Source organism: Cetorhinus maximus, chromosome 15 (assembly GCF_964194155.1).
Source record: "Cetorhinus maximus chromosome 15, sCetMax3.hap1.1, whole genome shotgun sequence".
Lineage (NCBI taxonomy): Eukaryota > Metazoa > Chordata > Chondrichthyes > Lamniformes > Cetorhinidae > Cetorhinus > Cetorhinus maximus.
In genome coordinates, this window is record NC_135893.1 from 70,971,103 (window position 1) to 70,996,788 (window position 25,686).

At 38.0% G+C, this 25,686-nt stretch overlaps 1 protein-coding gene across 1 annotated transcript in view; it reads right to left on the reverse strand.

Moving 5' to 3' along the window:
• Positions 1–1,838: 1,838 nt before the first annotated feature.
• smurf1 (SMAD specific E3 ubiquitin protein ligase 1) overlaps positions 1,839–25,686 on the reverse strand; it is a 91,598-nt gene continuing 67,750 nt past the window's right edge. Inside the window, exons 10-17 of the mRNA XM_078557649.1 lie at positions 25,454–25,557; positions 21,698–21,812; positions 19,654–19,832; positions 18,853–18,990; positions 17,784–17,904; positions 16,711–16,912; positions 11,011–11,095; positions 1,839–10,374 (exon numbers count right to left, since the gene is read on the reverse strand). Coding sequence (XP_078413775.1) covers positions 10,275–10,374; positions 11,011–11,095; positions 16,711–16,912; positions 17,784–17,904; positions 18,853–18,990; positions 19,654–19,832; positions 21,698–21,812; positions 25,454–25,557 — 1,044 coding nt within the window. The 3' untranslated portion in view covers positions 1,839–10,274. The remainder of the gene's footprint in view (positions 10,375–11,010; positions 11,096–16,710; positions 16,913–17,783; positions 17,905–18,852; positions 18,991–19,653; positions 19,833–21,697; positions 21,813–25,453; positions 25,558–25,686) is intronic.

Sequence of the window (25,686 nt, forward strand, 5' to 3'; positions counted from 1 at the left end):
TTTTTTAAAAAGTCTCTAAAAGTCTTGATGGACTTATTACTTCTGAATTTAGTGCACGCATCTCGAAATACATACAAATTGCAAAACCATTGTGTTAGCGCGATCAGGTTTCCCTTATGGATTTGTTCCACCTGGCACACATCATCTGCCGTGTCATAACACCAGGCCATGGAGAGATATGAAAACAAGGATGATAATTTTAAAGTTGAGGTGTCAACTGGGAGCCAGTGTAGGTCAGTGAGCACAAGGGCGATGAGTGAATTGAATTTGACGCGAGTTAGGACATGGGCAGCAGACTTTTGAATGATCCCAAGTTTACAGAGGGTAAAATGTGGGAGCTGTCAGGGGAATAGTCAAGTTTGGAGGTAACAAAGGCATAGATGAGGGTTTCAGCAGAAGCGCTGAGGCAAGGGCAGAGATGGGTGATGTTACGAAGTAGGAAATAGGCAGTCTTAGTGGTGGCTCAGGTATGTGATGAAGGCTCAGCTCAGGATCAAAAATGATGCTGAGATTGCAAGCAGTCTGGTGCAGCCTCAGTTGTTAGGGAGAGAGATGGAGTCGCTGGCAATGGTACAGAGTTTTTGGTGGGGACCAAAGATAATGGCTTTAGTCTTCCCAACATTTAACTGGAAGAAATTTCTGCTCACTCAGATAAGCTGTCTGACAATTTAGGGACAACAGAGGGGTCAAGAGAGGTGGTGACAGGGCAACGGTGGGTGTTGTCAATGTGCATATGGAAATTGGGATGTTTTCAGATTATGTCACTGAGGAGCAGCTTGCAGTTGAGAAATGGATGAAGTCCAAGGATAGATTCTTGGGGGATACCAGAGGTAACTGCAGGAATGGGAAGAGCAGGCACTAAAGGCGATTCTCTGGCTATGATTAGATTGATGAGAGTGGAATCAGGTAAGTGTAATCTTACCCAGCTGGATGACAGTAGTGAGGCATTGGAGGAGGATGGTGTGATCAACTGGGTCAAAGGCTGCAGACAGGTCAAGAAATGATAGTTTGCCTTTGTCAGTCACGTAGTGATTAAGGCTTGCAGAATTATCTAGCGCCTGGTGGGAAGGTTCACATAGTGACATGTCCATCTACTTCTTAGGGGCCAGGTTAACTACTCAGTCATCAACAATGGTCTGGACTACTGTGTGCTGCCTACCTCAGGTAACCAAATTACTGATTCTGTTGTACAGAAGGGCGACTGGGCTCCAATTTGAGATATGAACCATCTTGACTCCAGAGATCCCATTTACCTTCTGGAGTTTAAAAAATTTTGTCTGTAATGGAGAGGGTGAAATACAAAGAATGAATGTCAAATAGTAATCTGAACTACTCATAATCATAAAATGTTAAGAGATATTGATATCTTTATTTGTTGCTGTGTCACCTCTGAATTCAGAGAACCACTGTTTATCTGTCCCATGAAGTTTCTAATGACCAGTGTTGAGGCAAAGAACCAAAGATTTTAAAATGTGACAGTAGTATGAGGAGGAATAAGGTAAACTTTTATAATGGTCGATCAATGTATGAAATGAACTTTTAGGCAAGACAGTGGAGGGAAAAACCCTGGGATCATTTAACAGCTGGTTGCGGTGATGGGGATAAAATCAATAGGTTTTTTCCTGGATGAATGAACTAGAATGGCTGAATAATTTCCCATATCTAATGAACTGCAATATGAAAGTTCAATTCACAGTGAATTATATAATATTTGAAAAAAGCTTAAAACAACGCTCATTGGAATCTTTTGTATAATTACTGAATTCCAAGACATGTTTTATTCAGTTATTCAGGTTTTTAAAAGAAATATCAAACTGATTAATTCAAAACAGCACAGGTGTTTAAAATTTGAATTTTATTGCATGGAACAAAAACAAATGTGGCGTCGGGTCCAACATCCTCTCAATTATCAGCCATCAAATTCAGTCCATACCTTATTCAATACCGTCAATAATTAAAAATACTTCAATTCACAGTTAAAACAAAGATTTTGTACATTGTTCACAACAAAACTGGTGCTAAAAAGGTAAGACTTTAGCAGCAACATTGAAAAAGGTAAAACAGCAATAATTTTTCTCAGATTAGTTACTAGTTAATAAATATGTGTCAAAACAATTTGATTTGCAACAGAATGCTTATTTCAGGAAAAAAAGGGACAGATCTCTTATGTAGAAGCCTGGGTGTTTCAAGACTGGAGCAAAGCAACTTCAAACCATTTGACCACCAGAGCATCACCACCTTCAGGAGTGCTATTTTCACACCTTAAAAAAAAATCTGATTTCAAAACCCCCCCACAAAAGTCATAGTAGAACCTCTAACTCTTGCAGGTAAAGTTCTACATTAGATGACAAAGGTATAAGTGTATTGTAGCACAAGACAGAGTCATTAAACTACTGCAAGCAATGTAAGAAATGGCACAAATACTTTCAATATTACAACAAAGGAATGAAAAGTGAAATAAAGTTGGCTGATATGGCACCTTCCAAAAATCCATGAAGCTACGATTACTGCAGTATCATTCCTGTCACTATACAAATTCAGGGGACAAATTAGAAAATTCTTGTGGTCATTTTGTAGATGTAGTAAATACACACACAGTTGTTTTTCTCAATCCACACATATGTCTTATAAAATTCCTTGAATTTTACAGTCAACACTCATAACCCTAGATTAATAGTGAGATATTGATTCTGCAATGCTAGTGTTTTACTTTGCACAACCAAAGGATTAGAAATAGCTTGAAAACAATGTTAGCATCAATGGGCTTTCACCATTGATTACTTACATCACATCACGTTAGCTGTCAGTGTCTGCCGCTGGAAATTCATCTACCAGCATATTTGCGTCCTAACTGATAAATTCTTGTCTGAGCCAATGGACATTGGGTAGCTGGAGAACTTAGTCATTGAGGATGAAGAAATGAAATGAAGAGTGTAAACACAATCCCTAACATTTTTTGGTGAAGAAACTTGGATATTAAAGGCCTAATATATCAATTTAGCAACCTATTTCTTGAAGTCTGAGTTCAGGTTTTCCATCATTTCCTTTTATAACTCCAAAAATATTATAATTTTACAAATATAACCACTATCTAGTTATAGCCCAAACTATTACTTTCCTGTAAGGAGAAAAAAGGCAAGTCTCGTTTTTCAAATACGATGCTACAACATACAGATCTTACTCCTTTCTTATAAGTTTGCCGTACATTATAATCTACACTAATAATTGTACAGCAAAAATTTTACAACATACCGACTGGGGAAATTTCACAACGTATCAATGGCAGTATTGATGAGAACGCTTTCAGGAAGAGTCAGTTAACCCAAAATCAAATTACAAAGACTCCATTCTTATTCATTTTGATTTTTCTTCTCATAAACAGGATGTCATAAAGGAGTCACACCCCATTTTTAGCAGCGTGTGGCCATTCCTTTCCAATAAATACTGTGGCATTTCTAAGGAGACACAGAGTGTGCTAGGAACGTATTTCAATAAAATGGAAGGTGATAAATTCAACACAGCAAAATTCAACAACTAAAAGAAATGTATTGTGACAATTCCCATTAGTGCTCAGAAATAATAGCTTGTTCATTTTAATCAGGGAAGAGGGAGAAGCAAAGGGGACGAGGGAGCTAAAGGCTATTTGTCACAGTCCATACTACGTTGCATCTTAAACATCTCTACAGTATGGAATAATTTCTGTGACAGACACAGCAGGTCTGAGCATAGGTTCTCTGTTTCACTTGCAGTTTTCTACTTTCATAAATGATATTGACACTTTATCAAACTACTACTGGAATACTAGTACGTACAGAAGAGGTGCCCAATGACTGTTACACCCATGGAGCCTGGAGCTATCACAGATGATACAGCATTGGAACTGCAACCACTTCTGAATGATTCAGTTCATATCTAAGATTAAGATTCCAATCATAAATGTCTCATTGAAGGAAACATTAAGTATGGTGCTTCATACAGAATGGAGAAGAGAGAAGTGAAGGTTATTCATTGGAGGCTATACTATTTACATCCCTAGTGACCAGTTTCTTCCAACTCATCCCCTCAATCTCAGGAAAGCATACATTGCAGGTAGAGGCAAAATATAACAATAAACAAATCAGTTACTAATTCTCTAAGATATAATCTTTGTAAAGTAATTATATTAGTTATAGTGTTTCAGTTGGAAATAGATTATGATGCAATCTGTTCAGAAAAAAATAAACACATTTTGTTCTTCTGCCCCCTGCAACAAAACCCAGGAGAGGGATTTTGAGTTTAAAACCTATAGGTCATTGTACACAACCATAATAAATGGATATAGCATGAATTTTTGTTTTACAATATCTAACAAAGTATGCCCCAACATACATTGCCAAACAAGCCGTTTAAAATTTTTTGCATAATTACTGGAAACAAAAGCCTAATAACCTCCTCGTACTATATTTCTGATTTTTCCAACATCAGTAGTGGTACCAGCATCATCACAGTCAGAGCACAGTGAAGATCTATTTCAAAGCAAGTATAACTAAAGTGAAAACTTGAATTCAACCAGAAAGGCATTTCTATTGCAACAGAGGAATATTTGGTAGCAACAGCCACATATCAGGACATTTGTCTTCTCTCCCGTTTTTCTTTACAGCAGTGAGATTCATTTTGATTCATGCAATCCTATCTTTTGTTAAATTTGGGGTTCTGACAAACAGACATAAATTCCCTCAAGGAATGACTTGGAAGCATCTTTCATTTTAGTCAATTGGCTTGATTTTCAATCCGGGGGAAGGAACCTGATGCCCAGATAATTTCCAGGTCCTGACCATGCACCACATCGGTGTCGCACACATGATGCAATCTTCAAACATAAATGCCCTAAATGGGCTAGTGGCAAGCTTGGCAGCCAATCAGTGGTGTGTGCTCTGCCAGGAGGTGGGAGCTGTCTGCTGAGCATGAGTGTCAAAGGCAGACGGCAGCTATGACAGGGCCTGCCCTACCTTGCAGAAGAGAGGAAGCAGAACATTAGAGGGTCAGCAGCCTCACCATGCACAAAAGTGGCCAAATGGCCAACTAAAATGTACTGCACCTAATCTGGAACAAAATCCATAGTGGCAAAAATTTATTAAAAATACTTAATTGTCCCTGCATTGAACCTGACAGCTGTGCACCAGACTGTTCGGGTTTGGCGCTTTGCAAATTGAAAATCAACTTCTGGCGTTCCCCAGCACATAACTAGCTCCTTAAGGAACGTAAAGGGCAGTTAATTTGAGGTGAGCAGTTCCCGGCCCACCCACCCCTCACTTTGAAAATTCCAGTATGTCCTGGATGTGTCGGGATATTGACACGTTTGCCTGGACCACTATTTTCAAAGATGTCTGCTCGTGTTTTTGCCCCCAAAGGCGACTGAAAATCCTGGCCAGTATTTGATCTGCATCATGTAAGAGTATAAATTCTGGTTTTCAGGTTCATTCAGTTATTACCTCTAAAATGATGAATCCAACATTTAGGTTCCCTAAAGCAAAAGAATCTTTATATAAAAAAAGACAAATTCCACTCTATTCTTCTCTACAAAATGAAGAGGATACATCAAGTCACACAACATGGCCACTCCATATGTTAAGTAAAAACACATTGATTCAGCTAATTCTCAACCAACATATAAAAGCAGATTATGCGTACATTTATTTCATTTTGTTTGTGGGACCTTGCTGTGCACAAATTGAATGCCGCATTTCCTACAACTGTGATTACGCTTCAATAGGTTGTAAGGTGCATTGGGATGCCCAAGGTTGCAAAAGGTGCAACATAAATGCAAGTTCTTCTTTCCTTAATTGGCATTGTTGCATTATGTGGAATTAAACACCAAGCTTTCCCAATTACAAATATTTTTTCTTATTTGTGATCTAAAAAAAAAGCACTGCTGTTTGCTGCTGAGTTTATCATACACAAATTCAGGAAAAAAATGAAACCTAAAAATCAACCTATTTGCAATTATGTTCTCCAATTGCCCTCCCATCCCCCAACAAAATAACATGTACAAAGATGCAGACTTAACTTGTGAAAAGCGTGTTTTCCATAACCCAAAAAACACTACATTGTAGTTTGCATGGAATCCATACTTTTCTTTCTTTCAGAAGTGGAAACATATTGTACATTCTATATAAAATCCACATTAATAAAAGGCTTTTGCTTCTAATTGGTTATGCAGTAGTTAAGATTCACCAGTTAGCTAGACCTTATTGGTTAAAAATCTTTCGTCCCCCAAATCCCTCCAACCAATATTTCTCTTGCAGTGAATTTGTTTTATTTGAAACGTTCAAGTTTCTCCTTTATTACCAACCTAAGTACAAACAGCAATCTGTATTTAACTGCCTGTTAATTTGAGATGCCGCAGCTATATTTGACATCTACTTACTTAGGAGCTCTGGATAACTATGTTAGTGTTTAACTTTAAAGTGCTATAATGTCACATGTTCAAGTCTTCCATCACCACTGTGGCTTCTGTAAATGAATTGTTATTCATGCAAGCCATTTAGTAGTTGAATGAAGAATCACTATCCTTGGATTCATCTTTATGCTCCAAAATTTATAACATAAAAGCATAACATAAATATTTGTATTATGGGATTTAAAATATTTCAGAACTACAATCTTTGAATATTGTCATTCTCGAAAGTGTGTCTTCTTCCAAGGCTTACAACAGAAAAGTTGTTGTGGTTGTCTTAACTCATTTTATGTTATCCTTGGTTTGATTTTTTTTGGGGTTGGAAGAGGCAAAAAAGTCATACAGTACTACAAGGTTTGCAATGCAACTGTATGTGTATACAGTGGAAGGATACCAAAACTTCCCAAATTAATAAGGTTTTATGCAGTTTGTGTAAGGAATGCCTCTCCCAACTGTGCAGGAAAAATCTAGGCAAAAAATTGCAAATTTCCTGTGGCCTGGCGTTTAAAAGCTGCAGTATTGCTAATTAGTATGATTAGAGAATGCAATGTCCCAATTCTGCAAACAGGAGATGGAATCTTGTTTCTCTACAACAAATGTCACATTATAGATAATAAAGAATTTCAGGAAGAAAGCCCAGCTTTGTGATAATTTTGGGCCATGGTTTAGTGCACGAAGAAGTGTTACGTCTCCTAGTAATATTACCAACTTGACATATGCTTTCAAAGTTGGTGATAAATGTAACAGGTTTTCTTTGCAGCACAACTTCTGAAACAGGCCATGCCAATTTTATGTCAAAACATTTGCCAATAAACTCTTCACAAAAAGATCAAATATTGAATTTGAATTGGAAACTGTGGTAATATCCTGAAACTCAGTATCAATGTAAATGAGTCTCTGAATAATTCTCTACGCATACCAACATTTTAGCACTGACTTGGGACTATACAGCTTCCTTTAAGTCACACTTATTTCTCCTGTTTTTTGAGGCTTCAAAAAAACTAAGTAGAAATTTGTGATTCAAAATGTCCAATTTCAAAAATCTATATCTTGGGATGCACTAAAAGCTAAAGTACATTGATTAATTAACTTGGACAGCTAAGTGGTCAACGCTACTAACAGTTGCCTGTTTTACTAAGTTAAAAGGTTACAGTAAAACAACTAATTTGTTTAAAAAGAACAAAGTAACCATTCACATGCCATTGTTTTCTAATATTGCTTATCCAAGTAAAATGCCTGATTAGGGATGATCTCGACCCCTTTGTGGTAAGATTAGAACAGAAAGAAGCCTAATATAGGTTTTCAAAAGTATAAATATTAGAATATTACAACATTTTGACATACAGTTACCAAAACAACCTTGAAAGCTCTGTTCATACCATGGTTAATCACTACTGTTTGGAAAACACACTTTAAATTAAATGACTCACTGTATGTGGACTGAAATATTAGGAATGCTTGACAGATAAAAGCTGCACAAATATAGTACAATGAGCAAAACAGAAAAGGTAGCTTCTAAAATCTGACAGTACAAGCAAAACTATGGTTGACAGGCATTCAAAATTAGATGCCACTCTTAAACTTTGTGTTTGATGAAGGACAGCTTTGAAATTGCAACTTACTTTTTTGCAATCTCAGAGGAACAAAAACCTCTTTGAAGAGTTACTAAATGTAATTGCACTGAAAGCCCTACGCACGCAGTTAGCACAATTTTATCACCTGAGACTATGAGATTTCAGGTGTGCTTCAATAATGCGGAAGATAGAAGAACCTTGTTTCCAACAAGAAAATTGATTTTATGCCTTCTTGATTTTAAGGGATTAAACGTGGTCTGTATCTTCATTGTGAACATCAACCAGTGTAATAAGACTATTCTTTTCTGAATTTACCCAACACTCATTCAACACATTACTTTCTTTGTGAATTCAAAGCCATGATTTTGGTGAATGTAGAAATCTTGCTCACTCCTGAATTATAAAAACAATACTACAAAAATCTGCTTCTTTAAAATACATTTTGGAAAACATCTTTAGAGCAAGTACCTATGGTTTTCAGCAAAGATCAAGAGACATGTAGGAAAGGTACTAATGTGTCGACATGATTTTGCTCAAGCCCATAACTGAATAGTGTTGGGCTTAAAATAAACATGGTATTGGTTATACTTCTGTAAGTTACCAGACATATAAAAACAATTAGCTTCTACAGCCATTTACACCATGGTTCTCATCAAATTGGTTTGGTTTGGGATCACACAATTTTAGTTTGAAATATATGGTACATAATTTAACAAAATCAAAGGAAAGGAATATTGTCTCTTTAAAAAAGTACAGATGACTGGAATTTATAAAAACAATGGTCGCCATCAACTCATGAATGATTTCTGTTTAAAGCTGCAGTACTCTCTTTAAATCAGTCAACATCGCCAATACAATATAGATAACTTCCTTTTCACTTATTTAGGTTTCCATAAAAATGCTAATTCATTAAAAATAACCTGAAAATAATTTTCAAAGTACAAATTTAACATCTAGAAACAAAAGACAAAACTTGCAGAATTTGTAAAAGGTGCAGTAAATTGTAAAGACATTGATGCAAGTGTCAACATACAAAGATTTCATAATTTAAGGTTCTGCACTGATCTGCCTAATCTACTGATACAGTTTTAACTGGTTAACTAATTTAATAATGAGTCAACCAATTTTGCACTTGGCACATTTCTTGACTTTTGCTTACAAAACTTAAGCATTTCATGATAGACTGCCATTGCAGGTTCCCACCTTAGCATTGAACATAAAAGTAAAAAAAAAGCAGATTTAAAGATAAACCACATTTACAAAAAAAAGGACTTGGAAAAGCACCATTTGCTACAAACAGTGCCTGTTATTTCCCCATTAACTCTTTCAACGCCGGACTCCTATGGAAATGACAGTTCTGGATTAATCTTTTGAGTACTGAAAGACACTTTCAGGTTTCAACATATGCAGACTTTTTTTAATGATTAAATTCTGTAAAACTGATATTCTATTTTATTTGTATTACAAAATGGAATTCCAGGAATGCAAAGGCCCACATGATTTCTTAGCTCAAAATGTTCTAAGAACAAAATTTTAATGTGACAATTTTAATTTTATAGCCAAAATGTGATTTTAGTACTCAAAGGTTCATCTCACTGAACAAAATGTTTTGTATTTTTTATATATATATATTTGTAAATATTCTTAAAAAGTTACTCAGCATACTGTGGAGGAATATAACTCTCTTAACAAAATATAGGTTAAAAATAATCTGATTTGATTAAAACACACTGCAAGTATAGCTACTGCCTGCGCTGAAAGAGTTGATAAAAAAAGGAACACTGTAGCTATAAACAGAGCTATTTCTCATCTAACATCCAGTATTTCTAAATGCCACTTTCAGCACTTGGAAGAATGAAAAGTCTCCATTGGACAACTATTTTGGGTGGGGTGGGGCAAAAAGGGAAAGGAATGAAGGGAAGAAGTGAAATGTGCAAGGATCTGTCCTCTTTCACTGTGCAAAGTTCTTGAAATAAAGTTTCAAGCACACAACTTAAAAATGTATAATACAACTGAAACAGGTCCATTTTCTGTCTTACAGATACAGTATCTTCTTCACTTATGAGCTTCCTAGTTTGCTCTTCCCGAAAGCCTAACACCTTTCCGTTTTTGAGTTGATCAGCATCATTATGTCACTTGTAAGTTATAGTAACCATGTGAGCGAATTGTTAGTTCTCCTGGTCATACAGTGCGCTTCTCAACAAGAAGCTCATAGAACTTCCTTTCTGTAGTGTTAACAACTTCAAAGCAAATATTCATGTACTTCACTCCACTGCAAAGCCACAAGTCTCCTCAACCGCTGTCAACAACTTCTCATAAAGCTTCTCGTAGGACTCATAAGGAGGAATGTCTATACGGTTAAAACTGAAGAGAGAGGGAACAGTCAGCAAACAGAGGCAATATTGGTCACATGTGATTACATTCATTGGTGATCCAAGTAATAAATTAGCTAGTTCATTTAGGTAATGAAAAATAATCTTAATATGACACAGAGTTCGTTTTTGTCAGGGGGGAGGCACAATTGCTAGCTTGTTATGTGGAGCTAAGTTAAAAGTATAATTACTCATTGGATCAGAAAGCAAATCCACTGAATAGATCATTCTACTGAATTAGCATTTAATAGTAACTTTTTTGGAAGGATAAATTGCAGGATAAATTAGGATCTCACGATTGAACAATCCTGCTATAGCTCAGGGACAGCAAGCCAAATCCATTACCTGTGGGTTAACAATTCATTGAAGATATTGATGTACACTTAGGGCCTTCATCAAGAGATTGCCACTATATATGACTTATAAACTAAGGAACTATCAAAGAATGTAAATATGCATTTCCAATGTGTTACATTGTCATTTTTGAATATGTTGGAAAAGCAGACAAGAAGTTTTACATAATAATTAATTGTGGTTGAATGATACAATTCATAAGTAATTGATTGGAGGGTTTCAGATATATGACTCTGGTTTGAATACTAGTCACTTCGATAACAGAGAAACTCACCAAGTATGTGCTTTGGGAAGGTTCTCTGTGTTGGCATCAATCAGATGGATGGTAAAAAGTCTTGGGCCTGCAGCACCTGTAGAACCTTACAAATACAAAATCTAGTTAAACCATACAGCAAATAAAAAAACAGGTTTAACTTTGTAGAAGATAAGCAATGGAGTACCCTTATCCTTAAAAAGTGCAAGGTGAAAGAGGTTCAGTCAAATGAAAAATTTTGTGCTCTGCACTTACTGTCAGGATCAAGGACCCTCGAGTAAAGCCTAGATATAGCATGAATTTAGCTCATAACACAATACCCATTGCACTTCTTCATATATGCTATAAAAGCACAACACAGAACAGCAGTGAAATGACCACGATCCAAGGAACCAGTGGAGAAAGCAAATTCTGCAGTATTTGATTTCTGGCCAATAGATAGCTCATTATCAATAATAGAAGATGCCCAATGCTGGAATAAAACCCTACAATCCTGCCATATCCAATCATAAACTGCAATGGACAATTAAACAATTAAGCAACTAACTTTTTTGGAATAATGTTACAGAATAAATTACGGTCTCATGATTGAACAATGCTGCTATAGCTCAAGGGTAGCAAGCCAAGTTCATTAGCTGTAGGTCAACAATTCATTAAAGGTGTACACTTATGATGTTCATAAAGAGATTACCACTAAATATAATTTATAAACAAAGAACTTTCAAAGGCTATAATTATATATTTCCAATGTGTTACATTGTCATTTTTGAATATGTTGAGAAAGCAGGCAAGACATTTTATATAATCATGGGTTGAAGGATATAATTGCAAACTATTGACTTGGTTACAGATATATGAAAGTGGATAATAGATAGCTCAATATTTCTAGTACAAGATGCTCAGTACTAGAAAACAACCCTACAATCCTGCTCCATCCAGTCATAAATGGCAGTGGACAACTAAACAAACAACCAGGGGAAGTAGCCCATGAACAACCCCATTTGCAATGATGGTGGAGCCTAGCATGCAGTGCAAAAGTCAAGGTTAACTCGTTTGCAACCATCTTCAGCCAGAGCATTGAGTAGATAACCCATCTCAGCCTCCTCCTGAGGTTCAAACCACAAACACCAATTTTCAGCCTATACGGTTCACTCCAAAAGTCATCAAGAAACGACTGAGTGCACTGGATCCAGCCCTGATAACATCTCAGCTGTAGTGCAGAAGAATTGTGCTCCACAAATAGCTAAGCCGCTAGCCAAGCTGTTCCAATGCAGCTACAAGACTTGCATTAACCTGACAAGTGGATGATTGCCCGAAATGCTGTGCCCACAAAATACATGACAAATCCAATTTGACCAGTTCCCACTCCATCAGCTGCTCAATCATCGCTGGGCCAAAATCCTGGAACTCCCTCCCTAACAACGCTGTGGGTGTACCTACACCACAGGGACTGCAGCAGTTCAAGAAGGCAGCTCATCGCCACCTTCTCAAGAGCAATTAGGGATGGGTAATAAATCCTGGCCTAGCCAGCGATGCCCATATCCTGTAAATGAATTTTAAAAAAACAAAGTGATGGAAGTGGTTGTTAACAGTGCCATCAAGGGGCACAGTGCTCAGTGACGGTCAATTTGGGTTCCATGAGGACCACTGGACTTCAGACTTCATTGCAAACTTTGTCTGAACTTCCACAAATCAGCTGAATTTCAGAGATGAGGCGAGAGTGATGGCCCTTTATGTCAAGGTAGCAGTTGTCTGAGTTTGGCATTAAGACCAAGTAAAATTTAAGTCAATGGCAATGAATGGAAAAGCTCTCTACTGATTGGAGTCATATGCAGCACAAAGGCAAATGGTTGTGATTGGTTGGAGGCCAATCATCTCAACCCCAGGGCTTCAGTGCAGGAGTTCGTCAAGGCAGTATTCTAGGCCCAACCATCTTCAGATTCTTCATCAATGACCTTTGCTCCATCTTAAGGCTCGAATTCTGGATTTTCACTAACAATTAGACACAGGGGTCAAAATAATTTTCTTTCTCGAGGGCTCTTTTTGAGATTTATTTGAGGGCTACTTTTTGATTTTCTGGGGCTCCTTTTTCATTCTCACTAACTCCTTCAATAGCTGATGCAGTCATGTAATGAAACTACTTTTTCTAACATCTCTCCACTGTCCTGTAGCTGGGTGGGACTGCTCTCATCTGGTTCCATTATTATCCATCTCTTCATTGCCAGAGAATCATTTATAATGGCTTCTCTTTCTGTTCCCACACAGGTGTCCCCCAAGGATCAATCCTTGCGCCCCCCACCCCGCCTTCTATTTTTCATTTACAAGCTTCCACTTGGTAATATAATCCAAAGCACAGTGCTAGTTCTCACATGTACGATGATAACACCCTACTCTATCTCACTGCTGTCTCTCTCAACTCCTTCACTGTTGTTAAATTATCAGTCTGCTTGACTGAAATCCAGTACCGGATGAGCAGAAATTTCTTCCAATTAAATACTGGAAAGACTGAAGCCACAGTTTTCTGGTCCCACTCCAAACTCAGCTCCCTAGTTACTGACTCCATCTCTCTCCCTGGCAATAGTCTGAGATTAAGTCAGTATGCAGCCTTGTTGTCACATTTGACCCCGAGATGAGCTTCTGACCTCATATTTGTGCCATCTCTAAGACTGCCTATTTCTACCTCTGTAACAATGTCTGACTTCACCTCTGTCTCAGCTCATCTGTTGCTGAAACCTTCATTCATGTCCTTCGTTACCTCTAGACATGGCTACTCTAATGCACGCCTGGAATTCTACCCTCCATAAACTTGAGGTCATCTAAAACTTTACTGGCCATGTCTTAACTCACAGCAAGTCCTGTTTCCCTATCACTCCTGAGCTCACTGAGCTACATTGGCTCCCGGTAAAGCAAAGTCCCGATTTTAAACTTCTCATCCTTGTTTTCAAATCCCTCCATAGCCTTGCTCCTCCCTATCTCCCTAATCTCCTCCAGCCCACAGCCCTCCGAGATACCTGCACTCCTCTAATTCTGATGCAGCTCAATTTTCATTTCTCCGTCATTGATGGCCATACCTACACCCCAAGCTCCGGACCTCGCTTTCCTCCTTTTAAGGCTCTCCTTAAAACCTACCTCTTTGACCAAGTTTTTGGTCATCTGACCTAAACTTCATGTGGCTCGATGTCATACCTTGTTTTATAACGCTCCTGTGAAGCACCTTGGGATGTTTCATTGCATTAAAGGTGCTATATAAGTTGTTGTTGTACATACACTTTCTGATTATCTACAAATAAAAACTAAAGTTATAAATTCTGTCAAGGTATCCTGATTAGAATCCATACAGTGCATTCAGAATTATGTTATTGATCAATAAGTGAGTTTCTATGTCATTCGAATAGGAATAATGAAATTTATTAAGTTCTTATTTTTTTTTAATATACACAACAGTCCTATCTATTGCTTCTTTCCATTCTTTAAGGGTTCTAGGCGTATCTGATCTGACCTAACTATGCTGTAAACTATTTATTCTGTGTTTATTTCCTGTAGTAATTGCTTTACTGGTTCCTATGTTACCTGACATGTTAATGGTTCCCTCTCCTCACCAGTACTCTCACCCCCTCAAAATCCTTCCCTCAATCTATCTGTTTAATCCACTTACACTTTTCAAATCCCTTCATCATCTCTAAGGTTCTTCTGCTTTCCAGTTCTATTTCCGTCTCTCCTAAAACTCCATGTTCAACTCCCTCCAGTCTAGTTTCCATCTTCCACAGCACCAAAACAAACCAAACCAAAGTCACAAATGACACCTTTGAGACTGTTATCATGGTGCTTTATCCCCCCTTAATGCTCCACAGTTACTATCGGCTATACAATCTTCCTTCCAATGCTTCTCCTCTATTGCCTTGTTCTATTAGAATACCTTCTTGTGACTGAGTATCAGTCACAATCAGAAGTCAATGTATCTCCAAGAATGGCTTGTTTTCACAGCCCCACACCAACACCAGGATTCCAAGAAGGTCCATCTTTGCCCACATCCTCTCTTCCTCATCTACGTTCCGTTCCCGGCAACATTATCCCAATGATGATACCCAGCTCCATTCCTTCATCTCTCTCAACAGGCCCATCAACAGCCACTGTACTGTCAGAGTACTTGCCTAACATCTCGTCTTGAATGAGTGCCAAATTCCTCCAACTGAATATTGGCAGCCAGCGTCTTCAGTTGCACCAAAATCTTCACTGATTACACCCACTTTTCCATGCATTCTATTAGGCTAAACCAGGTCGTAAAGCTCAACAATCTATTCAATCTAGGCAGCAACCAATTTGTGCACCACAAGGTCTCAAGTACAGCAACAACATAAATGCTAACTTAACCCGTTTTTGGGGGTGTTGACCAGCAAGAAATGTTGGTCAGGACAGTGGGGATACTCCCCTGGTTTTCTTTGAATAGCTGCATGAGATATTTATAGACAGGCTGATGGTATGGCAGGCATGTGGCAGATGAAAATTAATGCAGCGATACATTTTGGTAGAAAGAATGAGGAGAGGAATTATAAAACAAAAGGTACAATTCTAAAAGGGGTTCAGGAGCAGAGGGGTGTTGGGACATTTATGCACAAATTGCTCCATGTGGCAAAGCAGGTTGAGAAAGTGGTTAATATGGCATATGGGATCCCGGGCTTTATATATAGAAGCTTGAAGTATAAAAGCAAGGAAGTATTAATGAAATTTTATAAAACACTGGTTTGTCCTCAACTGGAGTATCACATCCAATTCTGAGCAACTCACTTTAGAAAGGATGGGAAGACATTGAAGAAGGTGCAGAGTACCATTCACAAGAATGGTTCCAGGGATGAGGGACTTCAGTTACATGGATAGATTTGAGAAGCTGGGGTTGTTCTCCTTAGAGGAGAGAAGATCAAGAGGAAATTTGATAGAATGTTCAAAATCATGATGGGTCTGGAAAGAGCAGATAAAGAAAAATTGTTCCCATTGGCGGAAGGGTCAAGAACCATATGACACCAATTTAAGATGAACAGCAAAAGAACCAAAGGCATCATGAAGGAAACCGTTTTTTTAAAACACACAAGGGCTATGATCTGGAATGCACTACCTGAGAGTGTGGCTTTCAAAAAAAAATTTGATCATTATCTGGAGAAAGAAAAATCGCAGGGGTACAGGTACAAGGTGGGGAAGTGAGACCAGCTGAATTGCTCCTGCAGAGAGCTGGCATGGGCTTGAAGGACCAAATGGCCTCCTTCTGTGCTGCAACAATTCTATGGTTCTATTCTATGATTTTACATTCATCTTGGTACCACATTTTATTTAAAAAATGGCACCTCCAACAATACTCCCTCACTAATGCTGAAGCCCCAGAGAAGGGCGTAAACCCACAACCATCTCTCACACTGACAAGAGTGTAACCAATGGGCCAAATTGACATGTATTTGCAAGGCAATTTTAATCTAAACCTAATATAAATTTTGTAACATACAGAATCTTATTAATTTCTAGTTTTGCTCTTTATCTAGTCAGCAATATCTGTCTGTTGATTACAAATTTAGTTGTCTATCTCAATGTATCATATATGAATTTCACTGTATCATCATTTACAGTTGTCACTACTTAGTAGAGTCCACAATACACCTTACACCTGTGCGGCATACTAAAGCCAGAGCAGCACAACATGCTTACACAGCAAATTATGATTTATATGATATCCACCTTGTAGTGCCTTGAATCCCTGCAGAGGTACCCGGGAAGATCCGGTCACAAACTGAAGAAGCCGTGCTCTCCTTTCTTCATCAAACATCTCAACTGTTTGCCAGAACCATTTCACAATATTGCTGTCCGATGTACAGTGCTTTAGGCGTGTGTTAGCTTTCCAGTCCTTTATGTCAATCTTTCCCAACCCACCAATAATCAGCTGCAGGAAGAAAAATTCAGATGCAAACCTTCTATTAGCATATATTCTTGTATCCACAGAATATTTAAAGGATTAGCATTTGTTACACTTAAGTATGCAGTACATTCTCACACAAAACTACACATGCAAATGGTTAGCAAATCTCAATTGGCAAAACCAGCTAAACTTAACTAATTTATCAGCTATAAGTATTAGATGACTACTGTCTACTTTGCTATTCAACCATAAAATTTTAAAACTAAACTTTGGTGTCCCTAACATCTCATCAATAGGCAAATCTAAACAATTTTGAAGCACATCTTGGCAAAAAGTCAGTGATTATACTTTATAATAAATTAACATCAAAAAGCATTGTCAGTAAATTATAAAGGAAGACACAAATGATGAACTCCATAATAATAAACCTCGGCCAAACAGGTTCAGAGTATTTCAGTATGCAAATGATGACTGACCAACCAGATCAGTTTACCAGATATAATAGGACTGATTGGATAAGCAGTGGGAAGCTTACCAGTGTGCTGATAAATTGCATGGCTTTAGCCAGTTAAATATCAGCAATATCTATGCACAAAAAGCTCTTAGGCCTCATGTCTCTTCAACATGCACCCAAATACTCCAATCTTAGATCAGTGTGGTGTGCTCTATGGGAGGCAATGCATGCACCTTATATCAGGCAAATTGAAACTCTACATATTAAAATTCCTCAGTAGCTGGGCTTGGTTTCTAGACTCTTAATCATGATAATGAGTTCTCACATGTCAGGTACCAGACTGACCAGAAAGGAAAGAGGAATGGGAATTAGGAACCATTATATATTTCTTTCTTCAACTATCTAAAGCCATATTTTACTAAATGTGAACAAGTCTGTTACCTCAATTTCCTTCTGATCAAAAGGTTTAAGTAGATGTTGTGGAATAAGCTCATTAAATCCCTTCTGCAAAGCCAGAAATTGTGCCTCGATTCCTCTCATAAACCGCCAGTTCACGTAAAGCCTGAACATAAGGTAAGATGGATTAATGGGGTCAAGTCATAAATACAATAAATACAAACACATATATTGGAATTTAAATCTGTAAAAACTACAGGCCAATTTAAACAGGCCTGTATGTAAAGACTAAATAAAGTGCAAAAAATGTATAGCCAATATTAATGTTGAGAACTCTACACAATAAACAGATAGAAATTAGATTTTTTATAAATAGTAGCTTTCAAGAAGCAAAATAGGATAAACTGGAAAGCAGCCAAGTAATGCCAGAATGGATTTTGTGTGCCTTATTCAAAGAGCTAATTGTACTGTTGGGCTCCCAAAACAATTTTGTATTTTAGGATTGTAGGACTATAAACGAGATTGTGAATAACCTAAATGGCCATTAGTATTTGGGATGCGAATATGCTCAACTCTCTCCCTCTGGAAACAACTACTTTAATGTGAAAGGAGCCCAAGTATAATGCACTTTGAAACAATGGACAATCTACCCAATTTATTTAATTGATGGCTTTTCATTAACCTCTGTTGTTCCTTCTCATAATTCTTTTGTTTTTAAAGTGATACTTAGCAAGTTATATTTGTAACTATTAAATGAGTAAAAATTAAATAAATGCTGGTGAGTTTGGTTCAATTGGCACTTCAGCCAGGGTTGTTTCTTGTTAGAAAATCACAGTCTGGGGGTGCAGAAATTCCTTGAAATGACTCTAGATAAGAGAGTCAGAAAAGTTGAAGTGTAAAATCAGAGTCCTAATTTTTCTATGAGAGGAGAAAATATTTTTCAAGATATAACGTTACTTACCTCATCAAGATGCATTGTTTTAAAAATCCAGGGATAAAAATGTCATGAGCCACGACTTGGCACTCCCTGGGAATGCATATTTCAAAACTTTGCATCAAGGAGCAGTACAGCCCCCAACTCCCCCAAACAGTAACAGAAAAATAAACCATTTACCTTACATATTCTCGTTTATTCTCCTCTGTTACAGGAACATTTCTGCCATTTGGTTTGAGCTCTTGTTGAATAATCCGACCAAAACAATTGTGCTCAACACAAAACGTATGATCAAGTACAGGTGTGATGTCATTTTCACTGTAACAGTAAAAAAGTTATTGAAGCAATTGGCTGGATAATACCTTCATTATTTGCAATTTGATAGAATATCAAATACAGCTTTCTGCGTTCTTTTAAAGCAACAACACAATTTCTTTACAGGCTTCAAATACTACCATCCTACTTATACCAATGGTTAGTGCTGATGCGTAGATGCATCAAAGCCTTAAGCAAGCCCTGATTAATATGTTCCATCTTCCACCACAAAATACTTAACATGCACATAAATAGAGAATTTTACAGAACCATAATACTCTAAATAGACCCAAAATCTCAAAATATAGATGGCAAATCTAAATTAAAGGTCTAAAAGTACTACAGTCTCAACAGTATAATCCTTCATCCCTTACAGTTTATGAGATCATGACACACACCTAACAGTTTCTGAACTAAACTATCAACAGTTCCCTTTATGCACTAACTCTTTTCAGATTATAAAAGGTATAATTTTAATTCCTTTAATCATCTGCAGTAAAATCTATTCCTAGGAAAAGTTAATGCACCTTTTCTTAATCTCAATAGCAATCTCAAACCTCTACTTAGTTATTTTCTGTCCAGACATCCAGCCAGGAAGACATTAGTCAAGAAGGAAAAATTCAAGAGTCAATTTTTCAGTTATGTTATTCCATTAGTTCAACTCACAGGATCCAAACCAGGCTCTTGTGCAATTCTGGGTCAACAGTTTCCAAGTCTGATAACTGGATAGGTTTACCCAACAGTTGCTTGTAGAATGGTAATGTGAAACCCCCATTAATATAGTGACCATGGAATACGGCAAGTCCCATTATCCGACCCACAAAATGAAAGTATGACAAATGTTCCTGTAGAAGAAATATTCACTTGTTTGATTAAAAAGTAAAATGCTGCCATCCTGTGGCTGACAAGCAAAAGCACCAGAAACATTCATATAATCAATCTTCTCTAATGTCTCACTGAATTATGTAACGTTAATGCAAAAGAATATCAAGACAAGACAGAAATTAAATTAAGCTGATACAACCAGTCAAATAGAAATTATTCTCAATAGTCCAAAATATATTCAGTTTAGGGCTATCATCAAGTAGAAATTCATTAAGAATTGTGATTAAGAAAGAGACAGTCTTTTACTCAAATTAACTGACCACTATCAATGAAAATGATTTATACTATATGCTCCAACTACTTTACAGCATCACTGCCAGCAGCCATGATTTCAAAAGCAGCTCAGTAAAGTGAATGAGGCTGCACTGCTGCCTTCAGGGTCATCATAACTGACCTAAAGAGGGGTTTTCACTCGCACTTATAGAGGCAGAAGCGCCACCAGCAACAGCAAAGCATAAATGCTGTTGGAAGGGGAAGGCATAGTTGTCACTGGCCACAGCTGGGTTATGTGCCACAAATACAGGCCTATAATGTGGCTTCTTGCTTGGTGACATACAGGTACCTTATTCAGGCACTGCAGAAGTTAAGCCAACCTAAAGTAGAGTCGCGAATTTCAACTTATGAATATACTTGTGTATGTGGAATAACTTTGCTGTTAGTTCAGTGATGTGGACACCGCCTCTAAAATGAAATGGATGTATTCCATGGCAGCGGCAGCTTTCTTGAAATGGTTTCACAGCACAAAGGCATTGATAATAAATGGACGTCAGAACTGTGCTAAATAAGAGAAATGAACCAGTTTCAAGAAACAGAATATTTCCTTGCTAAAATGCCCAGATGAATTTGCTCAAAAATACATTTGAGAAGATTCAAACATATCAAAGTAGGAAATTTGAGGAGGCTATTTAGTGTATCATATCTATAGCATCTTTGTTGAGCCATGTACAATTTACTCTATCACAGCCCATTGAACAGAGTTTGGAGTGGGGAAGTGGTGTCCTGTCAATTCAATTTAAGCAATGCTTGTTAATATATTCCTTCAAACTAATCTTCCTAATCCCAAAGGAAAATTAACATCTAAAAAAGATGATCAGAAAGATTGCGAAATCTATACATGCACTGAAAAGGTTGTATATTGCATGGTTTGAATCATTAAAGAAACCACTGAAATTTAATGAGAATCAAACATGCAAATTCATGGCCACATTTAAAGCTGATGCCCATTTCTTCATCTCTCTCAAATAAATTAGGAAACACAATTATTTAGAGAATCTTTGAACTATTTATTAAGAGTCAACACAAGCAAGAATATTTCCAGCATGAAAGTGAAGAAATGAAATCCAAAATCTGCAGGTCCACTTGGATTTTTGCAAATGTTTCAAGTCAATCTTTTAGGAGACTGGGAAAAGCATAGGCACCAAATAATTTAGTTGAGCAGTAATTGGTTGATATTCTTACATGACTCTTCTATGACAAATTTCTTATAGTGAAAACTTAAAAAATTTCTAGAGAAACAAATGCAATTCCTTGATTATAATTCAACAGAAATTAAATGGTTTGGGGGTAATTTACCAGGTCTAAGTAGTCTGACTCTTCTATCTAACCAAGTTTCTTTTTGGAATGGGAGATAGAGGCCATCCAAAAATTATACATGCAGTTATTTCTGGCAGTTGGATTTTGTTACACATACTTACCTTACAGAGGAAATCTATATGGATAAAAGGTCAATATTACGTTCTGATCACTTGCAGAACATTAAGAAAACACAGGATATTCCTATTCAGTTTGCTTTTATTCAACTCTCACTGTGACTTCAGATACTCACAGGGTTAACTGCAGAATCTGGGTTGATCTGTAGCGTGTAGATATTATCAGTTGAATACTGAAATAGTCCATAGTAAGGATTCAACATTTCATGACAAAGCAAATACAACCACTCCCTACGAAATAAGAAAACACAAATGATATTTGAAGGTAATCAGGACTGTAAAATCAGAACCAAAGTAGGGCATTTAGGTCATCAAGCCAGCTTTTCATTTTTATTAGAAGTGGCAACTCTATCCTTATAATCTCAATTTGTGGTCTTTTCTGCACGGCCCTGAATATCCTTATACTTTAAATAAAGATCTATCTTCCTTTTAAACACCTCAATTGACTTTACACCTATGGCTTTCTGGGCCAGTACCATTCATGTTTTGTCTACATGAAGATTTTTTTTCCTGGACTCACTTTTAGTAACCTCAACCCCAGTTCCAAAATTAGAGGCAATTTATAACACAGAAACAGACCATTTTATGTCACATGCATGCTCCACTCCTCCAATCCTCCTGCTGCTTAACTTCATCTCACCCCATCAAAATATCCTTCTACTCCTTTCTCCCTTCTGTAACTCAACCGCTCCATGTAGTACAAGTTTCAGATTCCTACCACCCGTTAGGTAAAGAAGTTTTTACTGAATTCTTTACTGGATTTTAGTGATTACCTTATATTTATAGTCCCAAGTTTTGGACTCCCTCACAAGTAGAAACATCTGCTACTTTGCCGAACTCCATCATAATTGAAAAGGTCCCTTGTTCTCTTATCTGGAGAAAAGAGCCCCTGCTGTTGGGATTTTCTTGCTAGTTTTGCCCTCTCTGGTGTCAAGCTTGTAAATTATTTTTTGCACTTTCTCCTTTGCTTCTATATCATTTTTGTAATATGCAGATCAATACTTTGTACCAAATAAATGTGGTCTAAGCAAAGTTCTATGTACGTTTAACATAATTTCTCTGTTTTTGAATTCTATTCCTCTAGGAAATTATCAAACTGTAACCACATAAGATATACCAGTCCTCCTGCGCATGTGCACAATTATGTGGGACCTTTGGCTGAAGGCTGATCCACTCTTCCACCAGATGGTGTAAGTTATTTGTGGTTGCACAAGTGCCTAGATGGAGCTATGTGGGAAGCAGATCCAGGGAAGAAGTTCAGGCACTCAGGGGTGAAGGATGGGAGAAGGTCTGAATCTCGGTGAGGCAGATGTCAGAAGCTCAGGTCGGGGTGCGGGGCCAGGCAGTCAGCAACTCAGGACTGAGAGCAAAGAGAGAACACTGTGGGTGGGGAGTGGAAGACAGTGATCCAGACTGGGTGACAGAATCATAAAATAGTTACAGCCTTGAAGGAAGCCATTTGGCCCATCGTGTCTGTGCTGGCTCTCTGAAGGAGCAATTTACCCAGTGCCACTCCCTGGCCTTCTCCCCATAGCCCTGCACATTCTTCCTTTTCAGATGATAATCCAATTCCCTCTTAAATGCCTCAATTGACGCTGCCTCCATCACACTCTCAGGCAGTGCAATCCAGATCCCAATCACTCGCTGCGTGAAAAAGTTGTTCCTCATGTCTCCATTGCTTCTATTACCAATTACTTTAAATCAGTGCCCTCTTGTTCTCAATCCTTCCAACAATGGAAACAGTTTTTTCCGAATTACTTTATCCAGGCCCCTCATGATTTTGAATACCTCTATCAAATCTCCTCTCAACCTTCTCTTCTCCAAGGAAAGCAGTCCCACTCCAATCTATCTACGTAACTGAAGTTCCTCATCCTGGGAACTATTTTCATTAATCTTTTAACATCATAAGAACATAAGAACTAGGAGCAGGAGTAAGCAATTCAGCCTCTCGAGCCTGCCCCGCCATTCAACACGATCATGGCTGATCTCATTTCGGCCTCATCTCCAATTTCCCGCCCACTCCCCATAACCTTTCAACCCGTTACTAATTAAACATCTGTCTATCTCCTCCTTAAATTTATTCTGCGTCCCAGCATCCACTGCACTCTGAGGTAATGAATTCCACAGATTCACGATCCTTTGAGAAAAGTAATTCCTCCTTATCTCTGATTTAAATCTACCACCCCTTAGCCTAAAACTATGGCCTCTCGTTCTAGAATGCCCCACAAGGGGAAACATCCGCTCCACGTCTACTTTGTCTATCCCCTTTAGCATCTTATATATCTCAATTAGATCTCCTCTCATCCTTCTAAACTCTAGCAACTTTAGGCCTAAACTGCTCAACCTCTCCTCATAAGACAAGCCCCACATCTCTGGAATCAATCTAGTGAACCTCCTCTGAACCGCTTCCAATGCAACTACATCTTCCTCAAGGGGACCAAAACTGTGCACAGTACTCCAGGTGCGGTCTCACCAATGCCTCGTACAGTTGCAACAACACTTTCCTATTTTTATACTCTATTCCTTTAGCAATAAATGCCAAAATTCCATTTGCCTTCCTTATTACCTGCTGTACATGCATACCAGCTTTCTGCACTCTCTAGTTCCTTCACATCCAGGACCGGATACAATACTCCAGTTGAGGCTGAACCAGTGTTTTATACAGGTTTAACATAACCTCCTTGCTTTTGTACTCTATGCCTCTATTAATAAAGCCTACGATGCTGTATGCTTTATTAACCTAGCTCTCAGCTTGTCCTGCCACCCTCAATGACTTATGCACATATACACCCAGGTCCCTCTGCTCCTGTACCCCTTCAGAATTCTACCCTTTATTTTATACTGTCTCTCTGCATTCTTCCTACTAAAATGAATCACTTGACGCATCACTACATTAGATTTCACCTGCTACTTGCCCACCCATTTCATCAAACTTCATATGCCCTTTTGAAGTTCTACAGCATCCTCCTCACTGTTCACAATGCCTCCAAGTTAGAAGGATGAAGGATAACATTATTTCCCACTTGTTAGAACGGATCATGTTCTTTCAATGTCTTTACATTTGCACCGCCTTCGCTCTCTCATCCCCTTACCCCACCCCAAACCTGGATCTTGCTCTGCCCAATGAACAGCAATGAGCTGATTTTTCGGAAAGCCAGGCATTTGGCCAGTAAGTGAAATCATTGTACTAGACAAAATCAGGAAACCATGGCACTGTCTCTACTCACTTTGTAAAAAAATAAGGTAACACTCAACCACCACCCTTCCGTTGCAATAAACCTGCTAATAATGCGTGGCGCATCAGCCACCACCGCTCTCACCCAGTGTTTAGTTTGATGGTGTGATTAGTGATAGTGTGGGTACTTCCAGGTTCCGTTTAAACCATCTCAGTATTCTGCTCGTGAACCTGACCAATTCATGATGTCATTCTTAGTGCAGGCCCTACTGTTATGCTAGGGATGTCACTTCCAATGACATCACCCTCACCTGTTCTCCTTGAATTAAATGCGCTTCACTGAACCATCCTTGCAGCTCAAATTATGCAAAATAGTAAATGCTTCAGCCTCAGAGAATCTCTGAACTCAGGAGCGTGAGAGCCCTCCTCATTCTCTGAACTCGGGAGTGTGAACATGGCACATTCTCTGAAATCAGAGGGGTGTTCTTAACCTGGTGGTGTGAGCCTTGTCTGTTCACTAAAGTAGTTAGTGTTCAAATTGCAGCTGATGTGTGTATTTTAGTTGACCTGTAATTGAATGCTGCTACGGTCTGCCACTACTGTAGATCTGCCGACAGTGCAGTGTTGCAAACACGTTCTATCCTTTTTTCTCAGTTAACCATTACATGACTTTGGACTCAGTGTAAATAAATCTCACCTGGCAACTCCACCGTAATCCAGCCCTTCTTCACTTCTAAATTTAACCATTAAACGCTTCTTCAAGTCTTTTGGCCTCATTTTCATCACTTGTCGATATGATTCCTAAACAGAACAAACTACAGGTATGTTTTCTGTTTGTAAACAGAATATAATTTAACAACTTTATTAAAAATATTTCATAAAATGCATCTTTCAAAGCTGTCTGGGATAAATACAAACACAGATATTAAC